Source organism: Lutjanus erythropterus, chromosome 11 (assembly GCF_056507025.1).
Source record: "Lutjanus erythropterus isolate fLutEry1 chromosome 11, fLutEry1.hap2, whole genome shotgun sequence".
Taxonomy (NCBI): Eukaryota; Metazoa; Chordata; class Actinopteri; order Lutjaniformes; family Lutjanidae; genus Lutjanus; species Lutjanus erythropterus.
This window is the reverse complement of record NC_139327.1, coordinates 17,044,860-17,067,511: the sequence shown is the minus strand read 5'-3', so window position 1 is coordinate 17,067,511 and position 22,652 is coordinate 17,044,860. Positions and strand designations below refer to the sequence as shown.

Genomic DNA, 22,652 nt, shown 5'->3' with positions numbered 1-22,652 from the left:
GAATCATAGTCATAGTCATTTAATTTGGCTTTTTTTTGACCAAAAAAAGGTGTAATGTCAAAAGTATAAAAGTGAAAATGGATTTCTACAGAAGAATGCCAATTAAATACAATACATAAAATACATTTTTTTCAATAAGTTTTTTTTTTTTTTTTTTTTTTTGTGTAAATTCTTGCGTCAGAAAACCGAAATTATATCAACCATGATTCCATTTATAAAAGCAGTAAAGAGGGAAAATATCCAAGAGGGTGAATGCTTTTTATATGCAAACAAATGTTGTGACCACATTATTCTCTGGCTTGGTGCCATCACTAATCATGAGACAGTTTTTACACTACAGTGTAAAAAAATTAAAAAAACGTACAAAAAGAGAACTCATACCTTTCATGTTCACATGTTTTGTATGTAAATAACCAGTAATCCTGGCTGTTGTGTGTTATGTATGTATGTGGAATAACAAGTACAGTATTTCCTTTTGAAATGTAATGGAGTGAAGTACTATGAAATGGCAATACTTTGGTAATCGTGATTTGTTACATTCTACCCCTCTTCCCTGTCAATTGGTAAAGGTAGCATGTATGTAAATGTACAGGACTACATTTAGCAGTCCAGTGAACTACAATGCCCAGTGACCGATGCAGTGAGAAACAAAAAATATGTCCGTGTCACTGGGCTAAAATTCAAATTTAGTCCTTTCGTAGCAATTAAAAATAGAAGGGGGTATCTGTTTTTGCAAATGAATGCTTAATATACATTATATTTTAGTCTATTTTTTTTTTTCGATTCATTGATTTTACTTTTATTTTGAAAATTGCAACACCGGAAATACTTCCTGTATTTTCCTGTATTAATTCGCCGTGTTCGTGTTGGAGTCATTTGATTTGATTGAAGAAACCCAGACTGGACGGTACAGACTTAGTTAAAGCTTTGTTTCTGTTGCTGCCGCAGACATGAATTTCAAAGTACGAGCCGCGACCAAAGAAGACTGCAAAGAAATATCGAGAATGATAAAGGTGAGAGTAATGAAGTTCATTTCTCTTCTGTAACAGTGTGTTCAACTGCCTTAAATATTAAAAGACCTGACCACAGCCTCATGTTGCAGATTAATTGATTCATGTCTTTTGGTATATTTGTCAAACAACCGGTGTCATATATTCACATGCAACGTTTCGAAATCCTCTTTTTTCTAAGGAGTTGGCGGTTTATGAAAACATGTCAGACCAAGTGAAGATCTCTCATGGAGGTAATTTAACACTTAATGACGATCATTCATTCATAAATCATTTATTTATTATTCTACACTGCAAAGTGAGACTGAATTAAACAAAAGTGATTAATTATTGATAAAGTCTACGTCAGGCAGACGCCTGTTAAATCCAGTGGTGGACAAAGTACTCAACCCCAGTACTTGAGTCAAAGTATAGATACTCCTGGTCAAATATTACTCAACTACAAGTGAAAGTCGCTCAGTCACAATTTTACTTGAGTTAAAGTACTAGAGTACTTGGCTTTAAAAATACTTGAGTATTCAAAAGTACATGTTTTTAAAAATACTTAAGTATTCAAAAGTACAAATTACAAAGTACATTTTCTAATATCAATACATGCTGTATTGTTTTCATGATGCATTTACAGAACCTTGTAACTTTCCGAAACCACCTAATGATGCACTGACCTGCTTGTAGAACCTCTCTGCTACACAGTCTATAGAAACACCTATAAAAGAACTTCAGCATAGAAATACAATCAAAAACAAACAGGACAACTATTGTCATTTTCTGATGTAACTGTATTAAAATCACATCATAAAATTAGATTGAAGTTAACTGTAAGGAGTTCTCCAAGTCTGTTAAATAACAGAGATTTCTTTCCGTCCTCAGAGGCAGTATATATACATGAATTATGTGGTATTTTTCACCCCGATAAAAACAATCCAACTTTAAAAGCTACATGGAATAATTAATAATTATAATAACATCTTGAGATTTAATTTTGTCTTTCTCCTGCCGTCACCATTACCACTTGTTGTTTGAATGAAAGAGGGAGAGCTTGCTTGTTCTTGTTACAGAGAGCGCCTGGATGATGTATTTCCACTTTTACATCAATCCCATTTGAGAGGAGCTACTGTGATTGGTTTCCTTTTGTGAGGAACACAGCGTGTGTCAAATTACATTTTAGAAAAGAAAAAAAACCAACAGCTGACTTCAAAGCTCAGTCGAAAAGTAACAACAACCTTCCTAGAAATGTAGTGGAGTCAAAAGTACAATATTTGTCTTTGAAATGTAGTGGAGTGAAAGTCAGAAGTTTCCAAAAAACAAATACTCAAGTAAAGTACAGATACTCAAAATATGTACTTAAGTACAGTACTCAAGTAAATGTACTTCGTTACTGTCCACTACTGGTTAAATCATTGTGAGACTGGACAGAATATTTTCTCTCAGGTGGATTACGAAATTAATATTGCATGACTAACGACAAATTCCAGATATGAAATATGGTAAGCTTGGTCGAACACGATTGCCAGGGAGAAAACTTTCATATGACTTAAAAACTGTGAACATGTGGTAACACTGATCACAAGTGAATGACATGTAGAATAAGTGAATTCTGACATAAGCCTATAAACATCCAGTAATTAATTTTGCGAGGTGAGACAGTCTTCAGAGGTTGACGGTATCCATGACAACATTATATCAGCTGGGTAGTTATCCTGAAGTGAACACACTTATGTGGCCTACCACCTAATTTAAATCAGAGATTAATTTAGTTTCCCTGTTCATTGGTAATGAGGAAAGAAAATCACATCGGATTTAGGTTATTAAGTGATCATACATTAATACAATACATTGAACATACGTTAAAATGCACAGTGTATAGTCAGTGCAGTGAAGTGCATTTTGTCCTGGCCTATCAAGTGGTGCGGATGTCATCGCTTGTTCTTCTCTTAAATGTCTTGATAATAGAAAAGATAGTTAAAAAAAATAACTATACAGTTTGATTTCTTTGTAAAATCCTGAGTTGTTACCCACTTATTCCATCTTTCTACCCAGTACCTAAATATATATATTGGAAGGTATTGTGCAGCAGAAAATGACACTGTAACTCCCAAGTGTGCATGAATGAGCAATAAAAAAATAGTAAAGCTGTAAATTTACTTTTCTTATCATCTGTCAGTTGAGTTGATGTATGAATCACTTGTAATACAAATGACCTCCTTGTGACTGTATTATAAGCTGTGAGTTGCTTTAGTACTATGTGTCTGCTAAGAAAGTAGCGGTGATCATGAATACACCTGACAGCCAGTAAAGAGTCTGACTATGATGTGACCAGTTTTTAAAGAACTTCTAAAGGTACCTTGTTGACCACTAGTGACACTATAGAGCAGTGTTTTAAGGAGCAGGTCCCTGAATAGTTTGTCACAAGAATGCTACATACCATAAAAAATCTCTGCTGGCTGAAGATAACGCCTGTCAACAAGTGATGGCAGTGTAATATGTCATATGTCAACAGTGTACCAATAAAAGAGAATGGAAGAAGAAAATGTATTCAACATCTGTATGAGGAAACACATTAGTTGGGATTAAACCTGCTGCTCCACAGCTGGAGTGATGTAACATTCTTACAACCTGTTGCTTGCCTAATGGACTATTTTGTAGAAATGTCATCATGTGCTCGGACCTCAGCTGTTATTATTAAATAAGGACAGAATTGTAAAAACCTTTAATTATTCTTCAAACGTCTCAAGTAAAGAATTGATGTTTTTCACATGTCTTGTCACTTGGGTGCTGATAAATACTCATTTTACTTCTAATGGAAAGGTGAAATTATGATTTGGGTACATTATCTGACTCATCTTACTTGTTAGAACTGGAGCGTGACGGTTTCTGCCAGAATCCCTTCTTTGAATGCCTCGTTGCAGAAGTACCCGAGGAGCATAAATCTACAGAAGGTAAAGTGTTGGTGAAGGCCCTTTTACATCAGGGCTACACATTTAATCGAACTACTGTCAAAATGTCGATAAGGCCAAGTGTAATATCCAAATTGCCGAAGCAATTTTTTGATAAAGGTAAAATGTGTGATAAAACAGCATTATAATGAAGTACTGTACTGCCTACAAATCTGTTTTTTCCCCATTGAAAATGAAAATTTTAATGTCATTTATTATTCCCACAAATTGTGAATCATATTGCAATGTCTGTGAAAATAATCACAATATGATTTTGTTTATCATACAGCCCCTTTTTCAATTGTAGCGTCCCATGTCAAACCGCTTTGCTTGTGTTGTTCAAATATGCTTGTTTAGTGTCCAACAAATCATGGTGGCACCTCATGTGTAAATCAGTGGTGTCAGATGTTCGTGTCTTCCTTTTCAAATGTAAAAGTAAAGCTATGTACTGTTGAATAAAAAGCAGCTTCCTAATTGTCAGTTCACATTCTCATCTATTTGATGACCTCAAACTTTAAATAATTTCACCATTATTTTGTAAGACATGAGTGCTTACTCCACCATACTTGTCCTAATTTTTATTTTTCCGGCATTCTTCCTGTTTGTCTTTTTGATTGCTCGTATGTTTTTGTTTCATAGGATTCACAGTTGTCGGATACGCCCTTTACTTTTACACTTACAGTACATGGATGGGACGGTCAGTATATTTGGAGGACCTGTATGTGATGCCAGAATTCAGAGGTAACGTGTTGAATTACTGTTGACAAAACTTGAAAAGTGTTGTGTAAAATTTGTATTTGTGTCCTTTCATAGTTGTGAGAACTTTAATTTCTTAATGTTACCAATTTCTGCAAATGATTTGTCACCAAGTAAAATATTTTAGCACTCATGCTTTTTTTCACTACTAATTTTCTTCACAGGAAATGGAATTGGCAAGGGTTTACTGTGTAAAGTCGCAGAGGTGAGGATGTTTTTTTTTTGTTCACTTTTCTGAAAAGGTCAGTATTTCATGTCTGATTGCAACTTTCAGCAGTTTTAAACTGCTGCTGATGTTTGTGTGAGAGTAGTTGTTCTGCGTAATGATGAGGTAACAGTGCATGATTAACCAAAAGGACTATTTGTTTGCTCAGGTGGGAAAAACGAAGCAGTGTGTGCGGCTGCAGCTGTCTGTGTTGGACTGGAATACTCCCTCTCGAGACTTTTATGCTGCTAAAGGAGCTCAGGACCTCACCGTCAGTGAAGGCTGGCACTTTATACGCTTTGACGGACAGAGTCTGGACAATTTAGCAAAAGAAGCACCTAAGGATTAGACATAATACTTAAGTTTCTTTAAAGTACCTTTGAGCATCCTTCATCTTAAAGGCAAAAGATTAATGATTTTCCTGATGATTGATGAATTTATTTTGTTGATGTGATGATGCTGGGTGAAGACTTTCTTCCCAGCAGATTTGACCTGAGTAAATCCAGTACCAGATGTGATACTATGTAATGCCAGTAGTTGGCATCATTTTTAATTTAACCATTTTGTTCTTTTTCTTTAATGCTTGGCCTTGGAAGATACCACTGTTTTTAAATTGATCCATCTTTTGTGTGTTCCATATGATGTGAAAATATACAGTACACGACACAACAAACTGTGAAAACTGTGAATGGGCATTCGGGAAATGCTGTGGTCAAATGGGCCGTGCATTCTGCTCTGTGTCATGAGTACAATCTTAATTGTGAGCATTTTCTGCTGTGGTTAAAGGAGTCGAAGGAGAGGATGATGTGCAGACAAGCTCTGTGACCCCAATGTTCTTTGAACATGTGAACTGGTAATATTTTTTCTCCCTTGCTTAACGGCCGTAGTCATCACTCTCTGATGGAAATCATAATCTCATTAACACCCTTTGAAATCGGTCACTGAAAATATTTACTTTTGTTTAAAACATAATAAAATTCAATGGAAAACTTTCTCCCAGAAGAAAACTGTGTGCTCAAAGGCTGTGTTGACATTTCTTTTTCTGGGCCAGAGGTGCAAATCATTGGGTCAAACTGACCTACTGTGTACACAGTGAGTTGCAAATTAAAATGACAAATTTCCTTCTTAGGTTTTGCACAGTCAAAAGTAAAAGAATAAGATTTACTTTTCATTGTAGATATAACTTCATACAGTTAGTTTCTGAAGAGCTTTTTATTTTCCAGACCAGCCAGATTATGATCAGGTATATTGCAGAAATTATTGGAATGGCCCTCTAATTTCTCAAAGAGAAGAGATTTTTGATCTTTTAACCTTTTTGCTGACAAACTAGATGGTTATGTACTGCTGTGGAGGATTATTCTGAATATACATATTTATGGAAGGGGTGTAACTCTAATCTTTCTTGACTTGGAAACCTGGGGCAGCTTTGAGGATACACGGGTGTAGCAAACTTTATTAACTTGAACACAATGGCGGAACATTTAAAAATTATATGATGATTTAACATTTCTGTTTGTCATGTGTTCTGATTCCTAGTTAGGGTAAAAAAGAAAAAGTCAGATCTTATCTGTCTTTCTATAAATCTGTAAGCCTGTGTGTCCTGTGTCTACATGTCTATCTGTGTATCTCTCTGTTCGCTCTGATTTGTCTGCCTGTTGACCCCAGATGTTAAAGCTGCAAAATTAGCCAAAATGTTGTCCAGGTACGATAACCAAATAAGTCATTTTGAGTGTGTGTGTGTGTGTGTGTGTGTGTAAGAACAGCATTATAATAAAGTACTGTAGGTTTTAGTGCTGCATACATTGCATAGATGATGAGCAGAAAACAACAAATGTCACATCATAATTTTTTAGTGTTCTGTCTGTACATCTGTATGCCTCTCTGTATCTCTCCCTGTCTCTCTCTCTCTCTCTCTCTCTCTTCATAATGAAAATGAAAATATTTATATATGTACTGTACAAACAGTTACAACAAATGAATATGTATTCATTTAAATAAGCAATTCAAATTTTTAAAAAGTGATAAAAAGAAGTAATTTGCAGAGGGATTAAAGCCATTCCCAAAATGAATAAACCAAACACAAAAAACATGATTTATAAAAAATAAATATCAGGAATATGTGTTGTAGCAAACGAGCCCTTTATATGCAGTATATTATGAATGGGGCACGTTTTAATCGAATTTCTTTTATTTTGAAATTTTCAATACCGGAAGTTTTTTCTGCGCGCTCGTCGTGTTCAACGTGTTGAGTTTGTGGCTGAGCTTCTTTCTGAGGAGAGAGAGTCAGACAGGACATTATGAACTTTAGTAACTGAAAGTTTGTTTTTTGTTGCTTCTGCAGACATGAATTTCAAAGTACGAGCTGCGACTAAAGAAGACTGCAAAGAAATATCGAGAATGATAAAGGTGAGAGTAACGCAACTAATTGATTTGTTTTTATTTTACCGTCATTTAACCAGGACATCCCATTGACATTCATAATCTCTTTTACAAGAGATCAGCTAATCACAGAGTTATCTCCTCTTTTAAAAGGAGTTCAGTTGCTTCTAGGCCGTAAGGTGAATGAGAAAAAGTGGCTAGAAAATGATTTTTTTTTTTGTCTGGGCACTATGTTTTTAATACAGTATTGCATGAACAACACCCTTATGGACTTAGTGTCAAAGGTTGTCTCCAAAATATCCTGTGTTTTTTCGTTTGGGTCCATAAATGTGCATTTACAAAATGAAAATCTGATACTACATGTTTTGATTGTAAATTCATTTTTATTGAAACAGACATTCATGCATGTACCCAAACATCTGAGACAGATGTTTTTGTACTAGTATCCTCTAGTGTGAATGTAGACTATAAAATATGCTTCAAGTGATTGGCACCAAGCAAAATTGAACATAAACATGGCCAACATGTGCAAAACACTTTTTTATACATCAAGTATAAAGCACACTCTGGTTTACAGTATTTATGAAGCAACCTGCTTCATACATTCACATAACGTTTTAAAATCCCCTTTTCTCAGGAGTTGGCGGTTTTTGTAAAAAAGCCTGACCAAGTGAAGATCTCTCATGAAGGTAATTTTGCACTTAATGACTTATAGAGAAAGTCTGGACCAATCTAAATTATTATTACAATATCAATCTGAGACTGAATGAAACAAAAACAAAACATGGTTAATTCTTGTTAAGTGTACTTCAGGCTTTTTTCACAAAGCTCATGTGAAACTTCTCACAGTAACATGTCACCGTTACATTTTAATGCACAGACACCAGTTGAACTGAATGGGTTGACACCATTATTTATGATAACAAGTAGGTTACACCTGTGTTTTTTCTGCAGTGGCGTTAATAGCGTCTGCTGTGAAAAAGGTCTGTATATCAGCCTGTTAGTCAATAGAAGTGGTAGTGGTTTTTCTGGATAAAATTAATCCAGCTACTCAAATATAAATATTTTGTTTTCTTGCATCCTCTGTGTCAATAAACTGAATATCTTTGAGGACGTCACCTCAACAGATTAATTGATAATGAAAATAATTGTTGGCTGCTACCCTACTTCCCTTTATCATTTGTTATGCAAGTTGAGGTTTTGTGTGAATTCTCACTTGTAACTGTGTTATGAGCGTGTCTGTTTGGAAAGCAGCAGTGAACATAATTACAACAGCCAGCCAGCACAAACCACTTTGATGTGTACAGGACTTATAGTATTTTTTATGGTTCCATAGTTGAAATTCCTGCTGACTGAAGACCTCAACAGGTGACCGCTGTGTAATATGTCATATGGCAACGTAATGTGCCAATAAAAAAGAGTAGAAGGAGAAACATCCAGGACATGACTTTGCAAAAGTCTCATGAGGTTGGAAATGAATGAGTAAAAGTTAGGAAATGCGTTGTAAAAACTTGTAATTATTCTTCAAGCATCTCGAGTAAAGAGTTAATGTTTGTGACATGTCTTGTCACTTGGGTGCTGATAAATACTCATTTTACTTCTAATGGAAAGGTGAAATTATGATTTGGGTACATTATCTGACTCATCTTACTTGTTAGAACTGGAGCGTGACGGTTTCTGCCAGAATCCCTTCTTTGAATGCCTCGTTGCAGAAGTACCCGAGGAGCATAAATCTACAGAAGGTAAAGTGTTGGTGAAGGCCCTTTTCAGCTGTAGCTTTCCTTGTCAGACCATCTTAAATGTGTTGGTATCTGTTATGTAGATGATAAAAGGTCTGTGTCGTTGCTGTTCAGAGATGCCCATTAATTATCTGACAATCATGGTGGCTATTTAAGTGCTGCCTTGGATATAAATAGCATCAGATTTGGATAATCTATTTCTTTTAAAAGCTAAACTAAACTAAACTTAAAGCAGGTATTGTTAAATGAATAGTGCCTTTCTAATTGTCAGTTGTCGGTTCAAACTCTCAATAACTTGAATACCACAGATTTTACATAATTTAACCATTTTTATGCAAGACATAAAAGCATGTATTCCACTATATGTGTCCTAAATTTTACTTTTCTGTTATTCGCCCTTACTTGTCTTTTTGACTGCTTGTTTCTTTTTGTTTTGTAGAATTCACAATTGTTGGATACGCCATTTACTTTTACATTTACAGTACAAGAATGGGACGGTCAGTATATTTGGAGGACCTGTACGTGATGCCAGAATTCAGAGGTAAAATATGTGTTAAATTGTTATTGACAAAGCCTGGAAATAAACTATTGTATGAAATGACTTTTATGTATTTGCTTAGGATTTTTTGTGTTTTTGTGTTTCTATTATGATTATATCTCCCTTACAGGAAAGGGCATCGGCACGGGTTTACTGAACAAAGTTGCTGAGGTGAGAATGTTTTTGTGGACCAGTGATGCACGCTCTGAAATGGTCATTTTTTAAACTTAAGCAGTTGGAAAGCATTGTTGCTCTTTGTGTAAAATCAGATGTCATATGTGATTACCCAAAAGATTGTTTTGTTTGCTCAGGTGGGTAAAAAGAAGCAGTGTGTGCAGCTGCAGTTGTCTGTGTATAACTGGAACACTCCTGCTCGAGACTTCTATGCAGCTAAAGGAGCTCAGGACCTCAGCGTCAGCGAAGGCAGGCACTTTATGCGTTTTGATGGAAAAAACCTGGACAATTTAGCAAATGAAGCACCTAAAGTTTAAATGTTTTCCCAGGAAAATGTGGCTGGTTTGTTTCTGCAAGCATTCAGCTTCACTGTACCTGGTCACTCTCTACTTTCTCTCTCTAAGTCTTTACTACCTGGTTTAAAAAAGTGATATTCTGATTTAAAGCTGTTCATATTTACTAGTAGCTAATATATAGTTTTTAAATCTCATTTTAAATACTCTGTCATTTGACCTTCCTTCATTTTGGAGGCATATGGTTAAATTTTTTAACATTCAGTGCAGAGTTCAAATTCATATTGCAGAAATCATTTCCTACAAAAGATTGCTTTCATCAGGAAATTAGACTCAGTCCAGTCATGAGAAAGACTTGTTTCCCAGCAGCACACTGTGATTTGACCTGACACAATCCTGTATCAGATGTGACAACATACGGTGCCAGTAGGTGGCGTATTTACCCAACTCATGTTTTTGCACTTGATACTTATTCTTGGTCTGTTCCCTGATGAAGACAATCTAAATGCTGTACACTAAAGCTGTAGTAAGTGAAAGGCGGCCGGACTGGACTGTTTGGTCTTGAAAGATGATAGATTCTTAAAATTGCCAATAAATTTGACAGCTTGAAAAGTGAGTGGACACGGTCGTGACTCAATGACTCATACGTCCTGCTCTAGGGCTGGTTATCATTTAAAAAATTGTGATACCAGTACCAATACTAGTACCCTTAAAGTGATACAGATACCAATGGAGTAGATCATTCTGCAGCTTTTTTCAAAGGTTTTTCTTAATGAAGAATGCTTGTGGTGATCGTCTGCCAGCAAATCTACTTAGTCGGTTTTTGTGGATCCAAGTGTCAAAGTATTGAATGCAGGTATTGTTTGACTGGATACGTTTCCATACTACTTGTTCCTTCGTTATAGGTATTGAGGTATCGATACCCAGCCCTGTGTCATGTGTAAAATCTTAATTGTGTGCATTTTTGGTCAAAGGAGTCAATGGAGAGGAAACAAGCTCTGTAACGCAAAACTCCTTGATTTGAACACAAGATATGGTATTATTATTTAGCTAATACTTTTGAGTCACATTGCTCAACAGCTCTAGTCACATGTTGGAAAATCTCTCATTAACATTCTCATAGTTTATTGCACTCAGTCACTGAAAAATTATATTTATTTGAGTATAAAACATAATAAAACCATAAGACCGCATAAAAAAATTACCCAGAAGAAAACTGTATGATATCACATTTAAAATATACATGCATATTGTATCACAAACACAGACGTGCCAAAAGAAGATTAAAATCCACAAAAGCTATGGTTACATTTGTTTCAGTCCTGTTTCTCAAGTGTTCTGGTTCAGCGTCCAAGTAAAATCAAACTGGGTGAAACCCCAGGTCTGTTGTGATTATATACTGGACCAGTATATAATCACAACATCAGTGGTGACTGGATTATTCTGAATGTGTACCGCAGCCACTCAACATTTTGAGGAACTCTCATCTTTAGTGGCCAGAAAACTTGAGGCAGGTTAAAGGATATATGGGTATAACAAATGATTACAACACTTATCACAAACTTTATAAACTTTACAAACTTAACAAAATGGTAGAACAGTTTAAAGTGATCTGAGGATTAAATATGTTTCATTATCATGTGTTTCTAGTCCTAGTTAGGTTAAAAATACATAAACAGCTTTAAAATTAATGTAATGTGAAATAGCTGTGTTATAACTTTTTTCTTACAATCAAGTCATCATGTAGCAGTTATTAAAATAAAGGAAAAAAGCAATTACGTGTCAAGGTATGATTATTAAAGGTGAGAAATGAGAAATATGTTGAGACTCCCACCATATTCTGACATATTAAATGCGAGTATGTAATATGTTTGTTGTGATCCTCAGACTAATCCTAAATTAGAGCAGTGATCAACACTTCAAATTGCTCTCCATTTGTACTTTCATTACATGTCAGTTTCTCTTCACAGGGCAATAGCAGGTTAATAAGGTATATATATATATATGTATATATATATGTGTGTGTGTGTGTGTGTGTGTGTGTGTGTGTGTGTGTGTGTGGGTGTGTGTGCAATTTCCACAGTGCATGAACATGAAAAAATCATATGTTTCACTAAGATTCAGATTGGATGAAGCCAATGAATCCAAATCAGGGTTACTGATAGACTACAGTGATCACGAGTCTGTATTTGTTATCCATTGTGAATGCTGCCCTCTCATAGTACATTCACAATAATAAACATACTTCATTTTATCTTCTTCTGTGTGGTGAACTGGCTCCAACCCAGTCGGCTTTATCTCCCACACAATCACCTCTCACACGTACGCATTTCTTCCATAGTTGCTTGGGACAGATTGAGACGTCCCTACAGTTGACAGCGCGTGTCCTCTGGAGGATGGTTGGTACGGATACGGCCTAAAACACAAAAGATGGTTTTCAGTCAGGAGGATATGTACCAAGTGAATTAATACTGAACTTTTCAGTAATGCATACTCAGGCATACTCACATTTTTTCATCGGGTGACTTGATTCTGCAAGCACACATCAGACATGAACCTCCACAAATGGCCAGCGTGGCTGAAGACCAGCCGATATACAGGCCCTCTCCAATCTCATACCTGTTGTATAACAACATTAAACATTTTACTCTGTAATTAGCTATTGCTGAGCTGAAATACTGACACAGATTGTGTTTACTTACTTTGTCCCTGGATAAAACTGGTCAAAGAACTGCTGTGTGATGTTGGCTGCATACCAAGATATAGCAATCATGGTGCAAATCCCTGCAAAACATTGTTTACTTTAGACAAGTGTGATGTTTTTTTTTCAAGGCACACGCAGTTACAAGCTGAGATAAAAATGAAAAAGGCCGAAACCTTTTCAGGGTTTGAACAGTGTTTATAAGTAGTAAAGTGATAGTAGTTAAACTGTAAAACGTAATGTGGCTCAAACCATTTTGTGTAATTATTATTAGATGATTTATGAGGCCAGTCATGTGAAGCAAAGGTACCTGCTAACAACTGCATGAATCAGTTTGTTGCGAGGAGTGATTACTCCTTTATAACCACATGCTGCAGTTTATATCTTAATAGATACTATATCAGTTACATCAGAATAGACACAGCAATGATGATTAATCACATTTCAAATTAAACTGAAATTAATAGTAAGACTTTTCTCATTTTCCAGCATCATCTTTTGTATTTTACACAGTGTGACCTGTTCTCACACTCCTAATGTCTTTGGTCATGGCAGGCTTTTGTGCATCAGCAGGTTTGTTAGAGTAAGAATAACCTTTTGAACCGAAAACCCATTTTCTGATAGCTTGTCTTTTGTACATAGTCATTGGATTTATTTAGTGTTAAGATGAGGTGAGACTCTTAAATCAATTTCTCTCAAGTCTTGTGTGTAAACACTTTATTTCTATAGCCAGCTGTTCTTCCTGGGACTCAGTATTGTCCTAAGTCATTTTAAGTTGTTTAAATTGCAGGGACCTCTCTGCACAAACACATTTGAGGTGACTTCCGACCAAGCATTTCCTTGTGTTTATTTGTCACATGTCCATAACATACATCCTGAAGTTATTACCCTGTAGTAAAAAGAACACTCCTCCGATTGCAGCAATCCTCCCCTTCAGGACGTAGTTTTCTCCTCCTATTTTTGAGCATTGCATTCCTACGAGAGTTGCCACAAGCCCGAACGTCCCAAAAACAATGGCAGCGATCATGAGTGCCCGGGAAGCCTGAATGTACCCTGTGTGCAAACATAAAAAAAGACACCTATTCATAACAACATGTGTTCCATACACACTGAAATCAGCGTGTTTACAATATGAGCACTAAAACAGATCAGGAACATATTTGTATAAGTAAAAGCAAATATCACGTTTCCTATTGTGTTAAAAATGCACGCTTTGGCCACAGAGAGGATGTTCACTGTTGCAATGAGAATATTGTTGGTATGAGCCCTCAACATGGAACCAGATCCAGTTCCACCAAAAATAAATTGAAGGGATAGAGGTTAATATTTTAAGCACAGGCCCCTAAGGGCTACCAAGCCCTTAAATTTGGAGGCCCAAATGTAAGCTTATGAAAATGCAAATTTTCGCAAACTTAACACAGGCTTCGTTAACTTTAACATGTTTGTTGTCCATTTTTCTCATGAATTGTGATGTGGTGTTTCCTGAAGGAATTGTTTACGATGAAAAATGAACTAGACTTCTTAGCTGGTTGAGGAAATTGGCAGCACACAGTGCGGTACATTATGTCCTTACATTCCAACCACTTAAATTCCTGCCTCCATTCACTCCTTAATTTTTGTTGCCATTTTGTTTTTTCAAAATCTGATTTTTGTGTTTCTGGTCCTCCTGTAAAGATCACATTAGCAGTAAACCCACACTTTGGTAGCCTATTATATTGGTATCTAGCCAGTGATGTATACTGTATGCTGTTTTCAAAGTATGTTGAACTTAAAGTTTTCAGGAATCTGGATGTTTGTGGAACTGTGATGTCTTGGCGAAGGCTCGCAGTTTGGGGATAAAGGGGACTGCCTAGATTTAATATTTGGTGGCCACAGAGAAACTTTTTGTGGCCACTGGCTAAGGTTACTGCTAAAGTCTGAATTGGTTCCCAGCTACCCAAAAAAATAGTAGGTCTTCCATGGGAACCAAAGTTGGAGTGTTGTCTTCTACAGGTTGTTGTGCATTGTGCAACACCCTTTGTTGATGACGCTTCCTTGATCACAATGGCTTCGCTCAAAACTAGTGCATACACGGGCTGCTTTGCCAGATAGCATCACGTTTTCAAGAATTTTGAACAGAACCAGTTCAAGAACCAGAGCCATGATAGTGACTCTGGTTCTATGAGCACAGGCAGAAGCATCTAACAGACTCTACTGACATGGTTAGAGGGAGAAGCTTGTACAAAATACAACTTCAGCCACAACATTAAACCAAAAATATTTTCTTCAGTCTATCGAAATATACATGATTTTCTACCAGATAAAGTCATAGTTGAATATACCTCTGTAGTTTCAGTGAGAAAATTCTAAGTTCTTACTATTCATCTCACATCTTAACAAACCTCAAGGCAAAACATTTACATTTATATTTAAATTGACTTCTTTTGTCCATTGTAGTCAACAGGCTCCAACAAAGCAGAACTGATATTAGTGCTTAGAAATCAGTTTAAAGTTTTTATTATTTTCTGAATACGTATTTGTCTGGGTTAATTGTGGTTGTCCTTACTTATCCTCTCTCATCATATATTATATTACCCCTCTTTACTACATATTGCAGACAGTACAGTAGGACACTCCTGATATGCTTTTAAAGGTACACTATGATGCCATCTAGATCAATTAAAACGGTGTCAAATAAGGACAGCTATGTGTCAACTGTTGCGTTTGATCCAGTGGTATAAGATTCAGCTGAACTGATTGTGAATTTCTTAGGGTCAAATTGTTTTCTTGCACATAAATTGTTGCCCCTTTATGAATTAGAGATGAACTACACTGAATTGTTTTTTTTTTTTTGTGAAGCTCTCTGTTATAAAAGCTATCTGAAATGTTCTTTCAAGTTGCTTGCAGAGTAAAACTCATGCTTGTTTTCCAAGTCACGGTCTTCATAATCTAATTACTTGAGTGGGTGGATTAGCATTGAAGCCAGACAAGTAGTCATCAATACCAATAAAACAATTTCTGTACTGGCTACGTACCATTAAGTGCAAGCAAAGATGGAAAATCCCGGCAGTTGTGAACTCCCGTAGAGTCAGTTGCGCAGGACATCCAGAGGTTTTCATAGATGGTTGATGTGGTGATAACATTACCATCCACTGTAGAGACCTTCCAGTATCGATTAGGAAGTGCGACCCCAACCATCAGCCAGGCCAGAAACCCCAGGAAGAAGGCAAAAGCTTCCACTATCGCATTCATATCTCCTCGTTTCTTCTGTCTGATCCGTGTATAGTTATCCAGAGATAGAAACACTTTGTACAAACATTGACTCTCCAAGCTATCTTCCTGCTCAAACGTGTGGATTTGCTGGCCCCAAAGTTTCAGTGTGCCACGCCGATTCCCACCAACCCCCGAGCTAAGATGCTACAGAAAACTGCAAATTAATGATTAATTCCAAATAGTCCACTTATGATTTCCCCTATTATTCCCATCTCTATTGAACCTTTTCAAAGACTCCAAATGTTTACCCAACTTAAGTGACAAACGAGAGGTGAAGTCCAACCTTCCAACCTGCTCGCTAACATCTATAGACTTCAAGCTATTTGTCACCTTTTGACGTTTGCTTTGAACACTGTGTCAATAATTTAACGGTTATTGATGGGATTCAGCTCAGACTCTGGCTCCTCACTTCACCCTGGGTCCGAGGGATGATGGTAAAGTTTGTGGCACTGGGGGGTGAAGGTGCATCACCACATACCAATCCGCAGATGACCAGGTGTGCTGCCCCTCAGATAAACCTGTTTGCTTGTCTGACAGCTGAGCTTGGAAGACTTGTCTTCATCAGTTTAACAAACGTAGTGCGCTTTCAGGCCTTTATCATGAGGTGATGAAGAACCACTGAAGCCTTTAGGCTGCACCAAAATGGTTTAAACATAAACACAAGAACCATTTAGCTCAAAATTTGACTTTACTCAGCTGCTAAAAGTCATTGTCATCTTTTTGGATATTTCTAAGGACATAGTCTTCGTGGTTTTCTACTGGAATATGTTATATTTTTAGGAGTATATGTTCTCAACAAGAATGACCACTTCACAAGAACTAAGAACCACTTGTCTTTAGTCAGTGTCATCTTTGTGAACATTTTTAAGAACAGAGTTTTAGTTGTTTTCTACTGGAATACATTATATTTTTTAGAAGTACCACTTCACAAGAACTAAAACCATTTGATGCAGCTGTCAGTGTTGACTTTGTGGACATTTCTAAAGACTTTTTTTGTAGATTTCTACTGGATTTTACAGGCTCAGCAAGAAGTAACACTTCACAAGAGCTGAGAGCAACTTGACTTAACTTCTTATGAATTACAGCATGCAATTACCACATGTAAAATGGCCGCGCTCGGTAGATGTCCAACATGCATTTCATTAAATTCAGTGGAAACAGTGGAAAAAGAAGCACAAGCAAGACAATGTAATGATAATCTTATAGCCCTATAATAATGTTTGTCAGGTTTATGAGGCCATTTCATTTTATTGAGACCGTGTACATGTAAAATACAGTATCATCTAGTGCAATCTATGTCTTAAATGTCCATAAAGTGGATTTGAACTTGTCTTTATATAACCTCAACAAAAGTAACCTTTACCAGCAAATTTTACTGAGCTGTTGTATTGGATTGTGCAGCATAAAATGTCAGTGCTCAACGAATGTCTAACATGTACCGCATTAAATTCAATAGATACAGTGTGAAAAGAAGCAAATATACATTGTAATGATAAAGGTTTAACCCTATAATAATGTTTGTAAGATTTATGAAGCTATTTCCTTTTATTGAGACTATGTACACCTAACACATAATGTAATCAAGTACAATCTAAGTCTTTAGAAATGTCCATACAATGGATTTGAACTCTTCTTCTACAACCTCAACAAAAGTTACCTTTACAAGCAAACTTTACCAGGTTATTGTATTGGACTGCACAGCTCTTACTGCCAAACCCCTGTAGATTATAGTCCAGACACTGCATTACATATTGTATGTACATCATTTTTCTTTTTGTAAATAATGGGCTGTCTGATTCTGTATGTATAGTTCATGATAATTTATACTCTTTAAGAAGAAAGGTATGTGCCTCAATCACTCAAAGAATATAAAGCTGTATTTCTCTCAGTATGACGTAGATTAGAAAATGCATACTCAGCTGTTACATAAAGCTGAATCAACAGAAAAACTGAAAGCGTAAATGATAATGTGAAAAACATTAATAGAAGTCCAGCAGATTGTTATTAATTACCAGTAATAGTCACAATTTTCTTTTTTTTTTTAAAGAGCAAATACAAATTTAGTGCCTTTCCTGGGATCTTGTAATGTACATGTTTAAGATCACAAACAGGCTATTAGACAATTAATTCTTCTTACCTGGGAGAGCAAAAAGGGATGGAAAGTCACGACAGTTGTAGATCCCCGTTGAATCACTTGCACAAGACATCCAGAGGTTCTCATAGATTGTGGAGGTTGTAATTACGCTGCCATCTGTGGTGGATTCTTTCCAATACTGATCTTCTAGTGATATGAAAATCATTATCCAGCTTGCAAAACCTAGGAAAAGTGCTATAACCTCAAGGATCTCTTTCATCTTGAAAGTAATTTTCTATTAATAATTAGCAAAAGTAATAGATATTGCCTCTGTGAGGAGCTCTATTCGCCACTTCTGTATCTGATATACATTTTGGGAGTGTGAGAACTGACTCAGGGTTTTTTTTCTCATCCACTCAAACCTCGACTAATTTGAACATTGATTTGTTGGCTGTAGCTACATTAAGTCTGCTATTCCCGCCCAAAATTGATGACATTTCACGTGCCTGGCATGTTACCATAGAAATGTAAGTATACAATGAGCTTTTTTTCTCTCTTTTTATTGGCACTGGAGGTAGGTAGAGATAATCTCCTGTAAAACAGTTATCACAGCTTTAAATCCAAGAGCCAAGGGTTTAAATGACTGTGATCGCTTGGTACTGATTGCTTTGAAGCTTTCTCAGGAGACAGTTAACATTACAATACTTTTTTTTTTTGTTTTCAGTGGTGGTGTTTTAATAAGTCTGTCAGGACTGCTTTAATTGCAATTTTTTTTTTATAAATACATGCAAAATAAATCAGTTAGAGAAATGTTTAGTGATGAGGTGAATAACATAAAGTGATGTTCTTAGGTTTTACTTCATGAGTATCGCTCTTTTTTTTTTGGATGCTCACATCATCTTGTCCTCCTGTCTCCATCATCCTTAGAGGAATTGGTAGCTTGTGATTTTAAGGAGGTCATTTTGAGTTCCATAAGCAAATACTGATGTAGAAATAATGAATAGAGGGCAGAGCAAACACTGTTGGTGGGTGATTTATTGAAGGCAGAAAGTGTCTATTTTAGCAGTGGTTAAGCATTAACGAGTCTGCAGCGGAACAAAAGATGCGTTGAAATTCTTGCTCTTTGGAAATACTTTTTTTTTTTGCCAGTGCTTATATATTCAACACTGATGTCTGCTCTTTGGCAATGTTGTGTTGACATAGTACAGTGCTGTCACCTAAGAGAAGTTGGTCAAAGACCAGGCTGTTCTAACACACCCTTACAATGAATTGGTTTTCTCTATACATTGACACATGGAAGTGTGCAAAAAGCAAGATTTAGTACTGGTGTGTATACAGTAAAATAACTGCACAATCTTCCCTAATACTCTGTGCACGTGACTTTTAAAGGTAAACAGTGATGATTACCCTTTGCTTAAGTCAAGCAATTCTTTGTTTATGAGAAGTTTCAAACTCACCATTTATAGTCTGTATCTTATCAAGTGTGAATTCTCTTTTGCCGGCCAGTAATCAGAAGCACAGTTCAAAGTACTGTCATATACTTACAGTATTGAATAGACATTCAGGCTTTAACTCATAATCTTTCACCTGTTAATATTTTATTCCCTTGCCCTTCAGTCAGCTGAAGTATTTATTCAGTTGTGTCCGCATTGACCTCCTGGCTTAAAGGGAGAGTTCATGTAAAACAAACCTGTTCAAGTTTAAAATGAGTAAAACCAGATTTTAAAATAAGCAGATCTCTGTTGTACAGTTAAAAAGTAATCTCAATTTAGTAAATCCAAGTTTAGTGGTGAAAACCAAAATTCTTAATTATTATAATAATTTAAATTTAATCAGTATGAGGATGTTGGCTATTAAAATAAATAAAATAAAATAATTTATTCCTTAAAACATTGCAATGTAGCTAAAAAGTGAACAAAATATTATGTTGTTTGCAAGCTGGCTAAAAAGTAAAAAAAAAAAAAAAAAAGATGAGACACAAACTTTACAAGGTTGAGTCCCTGAACTTTCTTTGAAATATTTTAAAAATCAAGCCTCCCCGAGTGTAAGTTGAAAGTTAATTCCGGATCCTATATGAAATTGGTGTCCAAAGTTTTGCTGTAACATAATTAAATTTGATCTAGATTATGAACTTAAGAATCAACAGATTTCAAGATTTCATTTCAATCTTTCTTAGGCTTGTTTAAAAGTTTGGTGCAACATAATTTAAAGTTAAACCATAATTTAATCAGGTTTAAAAATTAATCCTTGTTGGTGTGAAGCAGTCTCAGTGATTGACATTTAGTTAATGAGTGACTTTATATTTATTTTAGCAGACAGCAGCTGCAGATGAAGGTTTAGCGGAAAGATGCTAAACTGCTTTAAAGAATTATTAGAATTTGTTAAAACTTTTTAGCGTTAATAACTTTGTCTGCTGTGATTCCCCTGAGTGTAAATATCTTCTGTATTTTCATGAAAGTGTTTGATCTAGAAAAAGAGCAATCTTGTCCCATTCGACAGAAAAATGTGATGTATTATTATTATTAGTGTTAAACTGCCTTTGTTTGTGATTTTGAAGTCAGTGTTTGCAGATGAACATTCAACAGTTCCCTTGAATGTTTATGTAAAATGTTGTAAATGTTAAAATGTAATGTTAAAAAAATGGCTTATATTTTTCTTACAGTTATGTGTGTATATGGCAGTCACATTAAATACTTACTATACTTTTTTCTAAGCTCAGAAACACTTGGCTGTACTTCAACCATGTAACCATGATGCTGCACAACATCAGCAACAATAACTGTAGTCAGGTACACAATTATATTGATCAGGAAATAAAACGATGACTTTTCTGATTAAAATATTAAAGAATTGAACAAACCTTTGTGGAGTTCTCCACTGAGCTAAATTTAGTTTATGATTCATGTGTGGGTTCAGTAATGTGCTCTCAGTTAAAGCTGTTTAAATAATGTTATGTTTGTATAACTCTGACCAGTCAGTATTTGTGTACTCTGTGTAATAAGAGTTTCGGTGAAGTCACTACTTCAATGCGGTCTTATAAATCAATATGATCGATTGTAAAGATTACAGCTGTATGTGTCTCTGTCAAACGCACACAGAGACACAGAGAAGCTTGAAAAATCATTGATTTGGATGGCAGACCATCAGGTAGTGGCGATGACTGTCTGTCTGCTGGCTGCTCCGTGTTTTCGGCTCAGACATAAATATCTTAACACCTATTGGATGAATTGCCATGAAATTCCATATTCATAGCATGAATCCCAGTCACTTTTATCACCAGGATTCATCCCATCAACAAATGACAAACATTTATTAAGAAAAGTCAATATTAACACCAGTACTGTGATGATGACGTCACATGAATATTTCTTCATAGAAACACTTTTTAGCAGAAACGTCGAGGTGGAAAATAACTGCTGCTTGCAGTAATTTAGAGCGAAGCGTTTTGTTAAATTTGTTGAGTAAAATGACTACTCTTCAGATTCACATCTTTACTCGCCAGCGGGACACACAGTATAAGTGACACAAGTGACAGTTATGTAATTACATATAATCTCACATTCACCTTTACTGCTAAATTTCTCGCAGTGTTAATTTAAGATTAACTTTTAAAGTTACACCTGAAATGTGCTGTGGTTTAATTATTTACCCAAACTGTAACCTCCACCCTTAAACCCCTGGATTCAGTTTATCACTCCGCCCTGAGATTTATCACCAGCGACAGTTATTCTGCTCATCATTGCATCTTGTATGAAAAGATTGTTTAGACATCTCTAACAGTAAGACGTGACAGGCATCAGTTTCTATTCAATGATAAAGAACTTAATGGCAACGTACCATCATATATCACCTCCTTATTAAACTGGTCCAAGTCATTATTCGACTTGTTTAAGCAAAGTTAAAGATTGGTACCTAAAGGTCAATTTAAAAACATGATTACAAACTTTTTCCCTCTGTTTTGGTTTTTTGTTGCTGTATTTATTCAGTTTTAACTGTACTCTCGACATCATTGTAAATTAGGGCATTCCTTCAATGATTTCTTGACTTTAAATAAAAGTTGAATGAATGAAACACTGAGACAACTGCAGTAAAGGTACAGTGGTGAAAATCAGTAGTATTGTTAGAACATCAGAGAGAAAACCACCTCATCACTTTTCTATAGGATATAGAAGTGGTGTGATATAGAAAGTGTGATAAAGTGATAAACTGTATGTCAGTGGCTTTCAAATTGGGGTGCAGGGACCAACGATGGTCCTTGAGTTGGTTTTAGAGGGTGTCCAGGAAAAAGGACGAGTATAATATTCTAACTTTTCTTGCAGTTTTGAAAGATGAAACAATCATTTTGATTGATTTTAATTATAGTGTTCCTAGTTTAATAATCGATTGACTGAAGATTAAATTGACTTTAAACCTAAAAATAAAAAAAATAAATAAATTAGTAAAATTACTTAGAGACAAAATCCTCTCAAACTGGGGGTCCATGGTTTAATGTGCCTCTATCTTCGTGGACTTTGGTAAGAAAAGGTTTAGGAAGCCCTGCTGTATGCAAAAGTCGTCATTGTTGTTTGTATTCACAAAATTGACAGATTTTCAAT

The 22,652-nt window shown here is 35.8% G+C and overlaps 3 protein-coding genes across 4 annotated transcripts; 2 read left to right on the top strand and 1 right to left on the bottom strand.

Moving 5' to 3' along the window:
* Positions 1-858: 858 nt before the first annotated feature.
* LOC146318857 (thialysine N-epsilon-acetyltransferase-like) lies at positions 859-5,256 on the top strand. Its single transcript, XM_084730315.1, has 6 exons — positions 859-1,013; positions 1,192-1,243; positions 3,866-3,949; positions 4,586-4,687; positions 4,867-4,907; positions 5,077-5,256. The coding sequence occupies exons 1-6, from the start codon at positions 951-953 to the stop codon at positions 5,254-5,256; spliced, it is 522 nt and encodes a 173-aa protein (XP_084586441.1). The 5' UTR covers positions 859-950.
* A 1,994-nt stretch (positions 5,257-7,250) lies between these two features.
* On the top strand, positions 7,251-10,054 carry LOC146318856 (thialysine N-epsilon-acetyltransferase-like). Its single transcript, XM_084730622.1, has 6 exons — positions 7,251-7,313; positions 7,924-7,975; positions 8,945-9,028; positions 9,465-9,566; positions 9,694-9,734; positions 9,875-10,054. The coding sequence occupies exons 1-6, from the start codon at positions 7,251-7,253 to the stop codon at positions 10,052-10,054; spliced, it is 522 nt and encodes a 173-aa protein (XP_084586748.1).
* A 1,470-nt stretch (positions 10,055-11,524) lies between these two features.
* Positions 11,525-18,558, bottom strand: LOC146318855 (claudin-15-like). Of its 2 annotated transcripts, none has more exons than XM_084731037.1 (5): positions 18,121-18,558; positions 13,620-13,784; positions 12,733-12,814; positions 12,539-12,649; positions 11,525-12,446 (listed from the first exon to the last, which is right to left on the bottom strand). In XM_084731037.1, the coding sequence occupies exons 1-5, from the start codon at positions 18,335-18,337 to the stop codon at positions 12,347-12,349; spliced, it is 675 nt and encodes a 224-aa protein (XP_084587163.1). In that variant the 5' UTR covers positions 18,338-18,558; the 3' UTR covers positions 11,525-12,346. The 2 variants fall into 2 exon arrangements, with proteins under 2 accessions (XP_084587163.1, XP_084587164.1); XM_084731038.1 differs by lacking the exon at positions 18,121-18,558 and adding an exon at positions 15,746-16,344.
* Positions 18,559-22,652: the final 4,094 nt, after the last annotated feature.